The sequence below is a fragment of the Blastocystis sp. subtype 4 genome (genome assembly GCF_000743755.1).
Source record: "Blastocystis sp. subtype 4 strain WR1 chromosome Unknown seqid_0262, whole genome shotgun sequence".
NCBI classification, from domain to species: domain Eukaryota; class Bigyra; order Opalinata; family Blastocystidae; genus Blastocystis; species Blastocystis sp. subtype 4.
The window spans coordinates 1-11,092 of NW_014569285.1; the positions used below are offsets into that span (position 1 = coordinate 1).

Sequence of the window (11,092 nt, forward strand, 5' to 3'; positions counted from 1 at the left end):
CTGTTAGTGGTTCGGTTGTCACTGAATACAGATATGCTCCCAACTCATCCTTATCCTTTGCTATAGTAGGAGGATACTTGAGACCTAAGGAACCATACAATCGATAGAACACAAAGCCTAAGAACACTTCATAAAAATCAAGGAATGTCAACATCACACGATAATCAACATCCGATGGAAGGTCTTGAGAGAACTTATGAGGTACTAGCCATGTGATCTTCTCACCCATCACCTCTGCTTGGTAATAAATGCCCTTGATACTGATAAACGTCTTGCGAAGGGATTTACTCTTTATCACGTACATATCCCATTCTCGCACCAACCGTTGACAAGTGGCAGTTCGCTTAGCACGAATCTCGTTCTTGGCTGGAAGAAAGGCAAAGAGATGGACAAGAGAGAGGGCATCATCCATATCCGCCAAAGCAGACTAGTTGTGAACGAAATGAATAAACCAAACAGTAAATGTCGGATAACGCTCTTTCACCAAATGATCCAATGACATTTCAGGTTTCGATTCCCACTTACGTTGCACCTCACTGAACTCTTTTCGGCCGTGAGAACGAGTGATCTACACTTCAGCGTCTCCTAGTACTCAAACCTTCTTCAAAAACGCTTTCATACTTCTGAAATAGTCGATAATTGGTTCATGTGAAATGTAGCTAATATCCTTCACATGATAGTAGGTTGTACCCTTATCAAGTTTCTTCTTTGGATCTCTTGGATAAATACCCTTTAAGATACACACTCGCCTATTTACTCACACGGAATAAGAATTCCAAACCTGAAATCCTTCAATGACAAACCCAATCGACGAATAGCTTGTGCTCTTGTGATATACATAACAGCTTCTCCAGCATGCCCCTTCTTCAGCTTCTTTCCAAGAGTTGCCAACTTACGCTTGCTATTTTTATTAATGGCTTTACTCTTAATGGATTTAGGTTTCGGTTTTCCAGCCGTTCGTGTTCCCATTGAAGCTGATGAATGGAGAATGGAGTGAAAACAATGAAACCAACAATATGGATTAATTCCCGTGATTCTCAACAAACAATCCTAAACAGATTTATACATCTGATCAATATCTTGTGAGTAATGCTTCTGGAGTTGCTTCCGAACCAACTTGAAAGTAGGAGTTAACATTCCGTTATCCACTGACCATCCAGTAGCATCAACTTTGAACTTCACAATACGTTCAAAACCACGAAGTCCAGATTGCTTGAAAAGACGAGCTAAATCCTCTTTGATGGCATCACGCAGCTCTTCACTCTCACATAACTCCTTGTACGTCTTGTCTTCCAAATCATTCTTCTTGGCCCACTTCATCACATACTCGTGTTCAGGCACAATCATAGCCACCAGATAGTTCTGAAGCGAATCACCATGAACAAAGATTTGAGAGATGAATGGTGATCCTCCATAGATAATTTCCAGCTTCTCTGCAGCCACATACTCACCTTGAGACAGCTTGAAGAAGTTCTTCTTACGATCAATGATCTTCAGAGCGTAGTTAGGAAGAATAATTGCAATATCTCCTGTTGCTAAGAAACCATCCTTATCAAAGGACTTTGATGTCAACTCTGGTGACTTGAAATACCCAGGAGTAATGTTATGACCACGGATCCATAACTCACCACGTCCCTTACAAGGGGTACCGTTATGATCTCGATCTGTTGTCATATATCCCATCTCAGGAACATCAACAAGTTTGATATCACAACATGGCAGAGCTCCGCCGACATTACCAATAGAATAATCACCTCCAACTTGTAATGTCGTAGGTCCAGTTGTCTCAGTAGCTCCATAGCCCTCAATCACAACTCCATTCAGTAAACAACGTAGGAATAACAGGATCTCTTTAGAAAGAGGAGCAGAGCCACTAATAGTGACTCGAGTTCGATCCAGTCCAACCATCTTCCGGATCTAAAAATGAATTAGATGACACAACACGACAGTATTGAAGACGAGTGTATCATAGAGCCAATTAGCACTGCTTTGACCAGCTTCCATCTGGGCTTGCTTTACTGTCAAACCACGATTGAAGAGAAAACGAACAATGGCATATTGCTGACTAATCTTCTCGGTGAGAGCATCATATATCTTATTCAATCTAAATTAGAGCAAACAATCATTCTTACAGACGAGGAACTGAAGTGAACACAGTAGGTCGTAACGCACGAATATCATCGAGAATGGTACGTGTGCTTCCCTATCATTAACTCATAGCATAAGCGATACTTGATAGAATCCAATACGTGCTCCTCCAATTAACATAGCAAGATTCATGATTCGTTCAAGGACGTGAGCTAAAGGAAGATAGGAGAGATAGCAGTCTCCAACCACAGGGCAAATACCAGTATACAAACAACCACTCACTGCTGAAATGAAGTTCCTGTGTGAGATAAGAACACCCTTTGGCATGCCTGTAGTTCCACTTGTATAACAGATAGTACAAATATCTTCAGCATGTGGAGGAGTATTCACCACACGATGATCATGACCAATAGCCATCAACTCTTTTGTCGTCATCATTTCGATATTCTGTGGATAATAGTCGACCACACAAATCTACATGTTGCTTGGCAATTTCTCGTGTCTTCGGATCGATGTCTCCCATGTGAATGATCATTTTCAGATCAGGAGTCTTATCGCCCAAGGCCAACAACTATGTTGAATGACAATAACCACGAATACTTTGAGCGTCTCTTCAGGAGCACAAACACATGTCTTCATTTCTGTCTGTTGGAGGATAAATTCAACAGAATCTGCACCCAATGTATCATAAATGGGGCAGAGAGTCATACCGTACGCATTACAGCTCTGCTCAGTAAGAACCCAATCAACACTGTTCTTGCCGTAAACACCAATAATACGGTACTACGTATAAGATGATAAACTAAAATATACTCCATCCTTCTCTGGAACCAAATTCTGATGGATCAATCCAGAGGCGAAATCTTGGACCATCTCCCAAACTTCATTATACGTGTACCACTTGAAATCCTGGGCTTTTCCATCTGGTCCCTACATGTAATAATAAGAATAAAAGGAATACAATAGGTCGATAGCCATAACAAGGACCATCGGGACTAAGCCGTTTTCCTCGAAGGAAACAATCATACCTGCTCAAGTTAGATAAACTTGAAAGAAGAAGAAGCCATTCAACCAACACCAAGTCATTCAACGTACATAGTCTCTACTTCAGCGAAATATGTGGCAACCATTTCCTGTTTGGGACACTGAGTACTGCGGATCACAGCAGACTACGATTGATACCGATACAATCACCTACTTCAGTACGGGTACTTGGCTTATATTCAAAACCATAGATGTGGTTCATTTGTACAAAACTCAATTAACAAAATAATAAAATACCTGTTGCGGATCAAGTGATAATCGAAATCGCCGCTTTTCCAATTGTGTAGAAAACGAAACAAATTATGGCATGAAACGGTTGTATGTTTGGAAAACAGTGTACAGACAGATAAATAGGATGCAATTCACTTTTTCGCAACAGATTTCTTCTTCTTAGGCTTTGGAGGTCCCAGTTCACCTAACATGCCAACAGGTTCCTTCTTATCCTTTTTCCCCTTCTTCTTGTCCTTCTTTCCAGCTGACTTCTTCTTTGATTTTCCTTTCTCCTTCGGTTCTGATGGAGTTTCTTTTGGAATATCTTCCACATCTTCATCAAGAGTTTCCTTAATTCCTTCCTTCTTTGGTTCTGAAGGTAGATCTTCCTCCGCGAAGTCATCAATAAACTCGTCTTGATCGACCTCTTCAGGTTGTTTCTCTGGTTGTTCTTCAGATTGTTTCTCCATTGATTCGTCAGCAGGTTCCTTCTCAGCAAGTTTGTCAGTAGGTTCGTCAGTAGGTTCTTCAGCATGTTCTTCAACCTCTTTCTCAGTCGAGTCCTTCGGAGGTTCCTCCACAGGGATTTCATTAGGTTCCTTCTCAGCAGGCTCTTCCACACTCATCTTCTCACGTTGAACAGGATTCTCCACAGGTAAATCTTCATCCGAGAACACCTCATCATCATCACTCAATATGAACACTTCTTTCGGCTTCTCCTCATTCACAACTCTCTTCTCTTCATTTTTCTTACCACCATCACTCTCACTTTCCTTCTCACTTTCACTCTCACTTTCACTCTCACTTTCACTTTCAATCTCACTCAATTCCACCACACCAGCACGAGCTGCCTCAGCCTCCAATCTCTTCTCTTCCTCCAGTTCCTCCTCCAGTCGCTTCTTCTCAGCATACACGCCACTGTACCATCGACTCGAACCCATCACATTCACTTCCGTACTTCGCTTTGCACTACTGAAAGCATTGAACTGGCTCCGTATTATCGGCTTGACATCCTCGTCCTCACTCTCTGAGTCGATTGCTTCAACTACACTCTTCTCAATATGAGCAGGGAGGTATGAACGAGCACGAAATGAGCGAGCAAACGGTTTACCACGAGCAGCCTGTACTACTGGAGTCTTACTACGTTCACGCACTTCTTCTGTGTGATCGAATGATTGCGAAATTGTAGGAATCCGCGTCTCTAGAGCCACAAAGGCTTGATCCTCCACCGATTTCTCGTCCTGTGAAAACAATGCTGAAGCTCCAACCTCCTCCTCTTCATCCTCTTCAGGCTACACATCAGTCATCACCACAGTCATTACAGCAGAGAACAAATCTGTCATATCAGGCTGATCAAATGCAACATGGATTGGACGATCGACAGGGTTCTTCACAAGATGATTATTCAAGCGAGCTTGGAGAATCGTAATCTTCTTCACTAGAGTCTCATTATCAGTTGTTCTGTCTTACATCGTCCTTGAACAAACGCTTGAATTTCTTGCAATTTCGCTTGGGCTTCTGTAATCTGTTCACGCATAGCTTCATTCTCTTGTTTCTTCCTTTCTATTTCATCTACTTTCTCCTGTAACTCTTCTTGCATATTCTTCCATTTGGTCATATTTCCAATCCACGCTCCTCGAATCTTATCACGATTATCACATACAATCGCAGGAACATTCAAAGGATTCTTTAACGCTTCTAAGGCTTGTTGTTCTGCCTCTAAAGCCTCTTTCAAACCCTTTGAGAAAGGATTACGATCTTCAACTTCCTCAGGAGCTGCAGATTCCTCTTCCTCTTCATCACTCAAAAAGGGATTCGACTACGATTCAGATGCAATCAACAGAACTACCTTGCCCGCAACTTTGGAGAAAGCATCATCTGAAACACCAAACTCCATTGCAAAAGCATCTCCAAATGGATTCTCAACTTTCTTTTCTTCCTTTTCCTTCTCGAGATATTCCTTCTTCTGTGGATCCATTAAGCAATCTGGTATCTCTTCTGGGAGAGGACGTCCCTACAGATGAAGGCAACGACATAAAGCGACGTCTCGGCAAACATAGGAAATGTGTGCTGCACAAATAAACTCACTAAGATCAAGGTAACCGTCCTGATCAATATCACACAATTGCACAACCTTATTCAACGAATCCATGGACAATTTCGTCTTTTTGATAAAATCTAATGCTTCCTCATTGGTAATGAATCCATCTTGGTCTGCATCCTGCAAATCAACCGACTCAAAACAATACCAACAAGAGATATAAAGGAAGTGATATAAAAGGTACGCTGACTAGAAGTCAAGGAAAATGGATCTTTTGGCTTCAGGCCGAAACGAATTGAGGAAAACAGTTGGCCGTCGTTACCATTTTCATTTTCTGTGGGATCACTAAATGGTTTTCTAAAAGATTAATCAATTATCAGGTCCAAAATACACTAACTGCATGAGACCCTATTCCCTTCTTAAAAACGGAACAATATAATTCTATCCGATAGAAATAAGAATAGAGAAGTCGGAATTCCACTTAGTCAGATGGTAATCTCTCAACTATGAGATAAAAGCCTTCCAAGAAATGTTGCAAGAATTGGGACAGTTATAATTAGATTGGGCCAATAATCTGATCAATATTCTAGAGTTCATTATATTATTAAGGGCCATTTATATACCAAATTATTCCTGTCTTTCTTGATTGTTATACATCGTAGAGATCTCATTCATCTATGTTCCTTATGACTAGAAGAGTTTCAATTATGTTAGACTGGCCATTATTATATCTATTGATACAGATGAAATATGTACGCTTATATTGGAATTATGCAACACAATCTCTTCCGTGGTATATGATTATTTTGTTGAATACAACGAGAGAATCGAAATATGAGTACAGAACACAAATGTTCTTATCCCATAAGTATCAAGAACTTGGATCACTAAACATGTGCTCATAACAGATTGTTATTGCTGTCGTCTGTTTCTTAGTCCATACTTATGACGAAGCCATTTGTTCGAGATGAAAATTCCACAAAGCTCCCTATGAAGTATATTGTGATTATCGGGTTATGCGCCTTCCTTGACTTTTTCTGTATGAATCAGATCATGCCAAATGTGCCATTTATGATCTCTGACTTCTTTCCAGATGTATATGTTTATAATTGTGTTCCATGTAGCTTGACACAACTCAAGTTGGTTATTATTCTGGATATCTTACATCATGTTACAATCTCGGTGGTATCTTTGGTAACCTATTCTGGGGTTGGTTTTCTGATACTTATGGGAGGAAGCCCACCATTGTGATTAGTCTGTTTGGTGAATATTACTCACTCTATTTTATTGCTAGGAACTGCCATCTTCTGCCAGCTGTTTGGATTGTCTCCCACATACACTTGGGCTATTGTTTTCCGAACATGCTGGGGTCTCATGAACTCGACAGTCGGCGTTGTGAAGACGTATATAGGAGAAATCTGTAATGCACATACGTTAGCAACTGGAATGTCCATTATCAGTTCTGCAGGAGGTTTAGCACGGTTGTAATTGATGAGTCTATTAACTTTAGAATCGTTGGTCCCTTAGTCGGAGGGTTTCTAAGTAAGCCTGAGGAGAATCTTGTTGGCTTGGTCAAATTAATGCCTTGGCTCCGAAAAGTACGATATTGGATTCCATGCTTTGTCGGAAGTGTACTTTGTCTGTTTACTGCCATTTTCACAATCTTTGCTGCTCCAGAGACTCTATCGCGCGAATCGGCAAAGAAGGCAAAAGAACAGAAGAAAAAGAATTCAAGTCGTGTGAAGCAGCTCATTAAGGATCAAAAACAAGGAAAACAGATTTCCAAGGAAGATGAAATGCTTATAGCTCTTTCCAAAGATTCATATTTCGATTTGATTCTTAACAAGCGTGTATTGATTGCATGTTCTCTCTACGGTAACTCTCATGGTTGATTATGACCCATAGCGGTAGTCTGTTTGGTTCAGTCAGGTCAAGATTCCCTGTTACCACTATTCTTAATCAATCCGTCGGATAAGGGTGGATTTGAGTTTGATCAGACTGATATTGGATGGCTATATACTGGAATTGGACCAGTACAGATTATCTTTAATCATATCCTTTCATTTTCACATGACTTCTTTCCTTCATTTCACCTCTTATTTTCCCGTTAGTTGCTCGTTTATGGACTTATTCTAGCATTTATTCCTTCACTGGAATTCTCTATTCCGTTCTTCTTTTCATTTATCCTGTCATCTCTTATTTCAACACATCTCCAATTCCAGTACGGGATTTTTTTCAATACCATGTAGGTTCGATGGTTTGTTGTGCTTTTCTCTACGATGGCCTGTATCTTCGCTCGACTTATCAATTTTACTGCTTCAATGGTGCTGATAAACAACAGCACGTACTCAGATTTCCGTGGAAAGGTAAATGGTTTGGGTCAGGTTCTTGCTGCCATTGGCCGGTTCCTGGGACCATCAATGGCTTCTTCCCTCTTTGCATGGAGTATTTCGGGTGATCATCCATTCCCTTTCAACTCCGGTTTCACTTACTACATCTTGGGCATTATAATGCTCTTTACCGCTCTCTTTGTCTACACCCTACCAAAGGATATCAACACAGCTTTGGGTCGTATTGCAGATGTGTTCCACAGTAATGATGTGGAAATGAAGGAGGTGAAGGAAGAAGGTAATGTGGTTGAAGTTAAACAAGAAACGGAAATAGTTTCGTCTGCTGCCTCAGATCCCGTGAAAGTGTAAGTTAGAGCATCATTGAATTCTTTGTTATGAACAAAGCTACTTCATCGATATTTGCTCCTATTGGGGTATGTGATAATAAAGAGATTTATTTCCAGTCACAAGGTGGATCTAAACAAATGTCATCTGAGGTGGTCCCAAATAATGCAAAGGATTCAAAATCACAAGAAAAGGCTAAGCAAACGAAGCTAATTGATTCTTTGCGGGAAGATAAGGATCTTATCGACTTATCTCATATTGTATCAAATTCCAAGAAGGTACTTAATCGGAGAACTTATTAGGATTAGGAACAGTCAAAACGACCTGAGCCAGAAGCACTCCAAGCCGATAGTGAAAAGAAGCAGCAAACAATGCTGACAACCCTAGATCATAAGAAAAAGGAGCTTCAGAAGCAGAAAGAACTGATTGAACAACTCAATCGGGAGCTACAACAACTGGATGCTCCTGTTTCTAAAGAGATTACAATGCTACGATCAAAAATTGAGCAAATTGATAGAGAACTTGCTAAAGCAACTAAGATCCGAAAGCAGAAAGAACAAGAGTTGCTAACTGCAATAGATACAGTGACACGGTTGGCTGATGAGAAGTGTACGGTATCTGAAAAACTTCAGTCGATCATGTACGAGTTTGAAACAGCAAAACAAAAGAAACTAACAGAATTAGAAGATCAAATGCGCAAAGCAGGTGTGTAACATAATCTGTTTCTTCACAAACAAGGTATTTAGAACTACAAGAAAGGAAGTACTCCATTGTATTTATAATGCTACACTTATTAGAATCTTTATCATTGAGAAGATTCGTACTAGTATTCTGAGAATCCAGAGAAATGGAAGTCCCATCGGGAATCGATTGCACAGGAACTGTTGTTAAAAGTGGAGGAGAACTTTCTGTTGATAGACTCTCCATTTCGGGTCTTGCATTCTGGTTTTCCTCTTCCTGGTAACTTAGATTTACACTCGTTTGAGAATCTTTGCTTTTGAAGCTATTAGGGATAAATGGTTGAGCTCTTCGCTCGGGTTTCTTAATTACACGAACAGCTGTCTCTGCAGATACCTCCTTATCCTTGTCATATCGAATCGATTCTTGTGAAGAAGCAATAACAGAGGTTGTTTCCTTTGTACCCAGTTTATCCTTCAAATACTCCACCTTCTTCATGATTATTTCATCCACTTGATTCTTAGCCAGAGCTAATGATACTTCTTCCAAATATTCCTTCGTCGTTTCATCTCCTCCATGAACACTGAACTGTTTTTTGAAATACTCAATATCTTTCTTCAGTTGACGACTCTCATTCGTCTTCTGTTCCATCAACTGAAGCTGTTTCACCATATTCCTCACATCTATGATCAACACTCTCATTTACTCAAACCTGTCTCCACAGCATCAAGATCAACGCTCACTTCACTGGATTCAAGGATCTTACAAACACTAATCGTTACTATTGTAGGCGAATTCATTGATCGAGCAAGAGATTCAACAGTCTCTGTCGGCCAAAATCCATTCTTCTCTGGTTGATTACGAGCAAATCGAATCCGGCCCACAGAATAATCACGAAGAAACATCCAAGAATACATAACACTAAATTCCTTCTTATCTGCTCCATTCATAAGATATACTTCTGTCGACTGCTTCGATACAAGGTATTCCTTCATCCATTCAACTATACTGTGTGAATATGTCTGAGCTCCAATGGGAAATAGTACTTCAACATTCACTGATTGACCTTCGAGAAGTTGATCAATCATCTCCTTCAATGGCAGTTCCATTCGTATTCTCAAAGCTTTCAAATAGTCTTCACGATGAATAATTGCATCAAAATCTTCATCATCTTCTCTCAATCCGTCTACATGGATATTCAATTCACTACATTCTATTTCTAAGGAGAATTCCATCATTACGGGGATCGGACAAAAGGTCCTTCTCTTTCTGAATGGTTCGGAATATCATTGCTTTCATTTCAGCACTTATTGGAGTAACAAAATCCGATATTAACTCAAATAATACTTCATCAGCCACTTCTCCTGATACAGCAAATGATTCAACACAATTTGAAAGAACGAGTCGTCCTGTTTCACTATCACTAATAAGTGTCACCAAATACATTTTGCAACTATGACTTCCAATATCGACTATCAGACAATTACTGCCAATAGTTTGACAGATATCATAACAACCATACATTGCTACAATCGATGAATGGATATAACTCACGTTAGGATACAGGCAACACTTCAGAACTCGATCGAGTACTGCAATATGAGAAGACGAGTAGCGATCTGGAATCTAAATTAGAGAAAATGAGAAGAAATACTGTAAGAATGAGATCACCTTGAATCCAGTTATCTTTCATGAGACTCATCATATTATCGTACAGAAACGCACTCTCTTTCATATAGCGATAGCCTTCATAAATAAACTGCATAGCCAGAATCGAACATACACTGTACGTTTGTCCTGGTCCAAAGATGATGGTTGTACCTACCTTTGGGTCCCATTGGTAAGTAGCAGAAGATATCAGTCTCATATCTTTGGGAACAGTAAAGATCATATCACAAGAGAAAGGAGCTGTCCCCTTGAATACTAAATATTCCTATATGTTATTTAAAATCTATTAAAATAACCGTTTGGGGGCAATGATCTGATATCGCAACAGAGTTTCCTCGAACAGAAAAGGTACATCTTTGGATTAATAGCAATGATAATAAATACGGAAATGCCTTTTTTCCAGTGTCAGTATAAAGGATAGTAGGTGAGTAGTCATTCGCACCAGTAATACTCTTTTCAGAAATTGCTAAACGGTGAGCAAAATAACCAAGATCAAAGGCTAGAAGTGTATCCATTTCTGACAACCCTTTATCTATTCCAAAAGGTTTTCTCTGAAATATTCATCAAATAAACAAAGCAAAAGTAATTTATTACGCAAGATTGGCACATTCGCGTAAGAACTCCTCATCCACCTTCTTCAGAAATCTTCCTTTCACCCGCAGACGGAGATCAGCATAATTCCGTTTCC

General features: G+C 39.9%; 5 protein-coding genes across 5 annotated transcripts; 2 read left to right on the forward strand and 3 right to left on the reverse strand.

The window, feature by feature from the left end:
* On the reverse strand, positions 1 to 969 carry JH06_5670 (hypothetical protein; the record flags this gene model as incomplete). The annotated part of the gene is made up of 4 exons (XM_014670518.1): positions 1 to 427; positions 485 to 568; positions 599 to 749; positions 782 to 969. Coding segments are annotated over 4 exons (850 nt in total), but the record flags the coding sequence as incomplete, so codon positions are not given.
* An 81-nt stretch (positions 970 to 1,050) lies between these two features.
* JH06_3857 (long-chain-fatty-acid-ligase 1) lies at positions 1,051 to 3,334 on the reverse strand (the record flags this gene model as incomplete). The annotated part of the gene is made up of 10 exons (XM_014670519.1): positions 1,051 to 1,917; positions 1,945 to 2,094; positions 2,156 to 2,203; positions 2,233 to 2,535; positions 2,567 to 2,659; positions 2,680 to 2,871; positions 2,902 to 3,018; positions 3,050 to 3,116; positions 3,184 to 3,257; positions 3,287 to 3,334. The coding sequence occupies 10 exons, from the start codon at positions 3,332 to 3,334 to the stop codon at positions 1,051 to 1,053; spliced, it is 1,959 nt and encodes a 652-aa protein (XP_014526005.1).
* Positions 3,335 to 3,494: 160 nt separating this feature from the next.
* JH06_3858 (epidermal growth factor receptor substrate) lies at positions 3,495 to 5,714 on the reverse strand (the record flags this gene model as incomplete). The annotated part of the gene is made up of 6 exons (XM_014670520.1): positions 3,495 to 4,634; positions 4,665 to 4,780; positions 4,813 to 5,161; positions 5,192 to 5,356; positions 5,387 to 5,632; positions 5,676 to 5,714. 6 exons carry the CDS (start codon positions 5,712 to 5,714, stop codon positions 3,495 to 3,497), a joined length of 2,055 nt encoding a protein of 684 aa, XP_014526006.1.
* Positions 5,715 to 6,328: 614 nt separating this feature from the next.
* JH06_3859 (protein zinc induced facilitator-like protein) lies at positions 6,329 to 7,494 on the forward strand (the record flags this gene model as incomplete). Its single annotated transcript, XM_014670521.1, has 5 exons — positions 6,329 to 6,478; positions 6,508 to 6,646; positions 6,678 to 6,864; positions 6,894 to 7,258; positions 7,289 to 7,494. 5 exons carry the CDS (start codon positions 6,329 to 6,331, stop codon positions 7,492 to 7,494), a joined length of 1,047 nt encoding a protein of 348 aa, XP_014526007.1.
* A 168-nt stretch (positions 7,495 to 7,662) lies between these two features.
* JH06_3860 (major facilitator family protein) lies at positions 7,663 to 8,771 on the forward strand (the record flags this gene model as incomplete). Its single annotated transcript, XM_014670522.1, is given in 4 exon segments — positions 7,663 to 8,076; positions 8,088 to 8,147; positions 8,178 to 8,336; positions 8,367 to 8,771. 4 exon segments carry the CDS (start codon positions 7,663 to 7,665, stop codon positions 8,769 to 8,771), a joined length of 1,038 nt encoding a protein of 345 aa, XP_014526008.1.
* Positions 8,772 to 11,092: the final 2,321 nt, after the last annotated feature.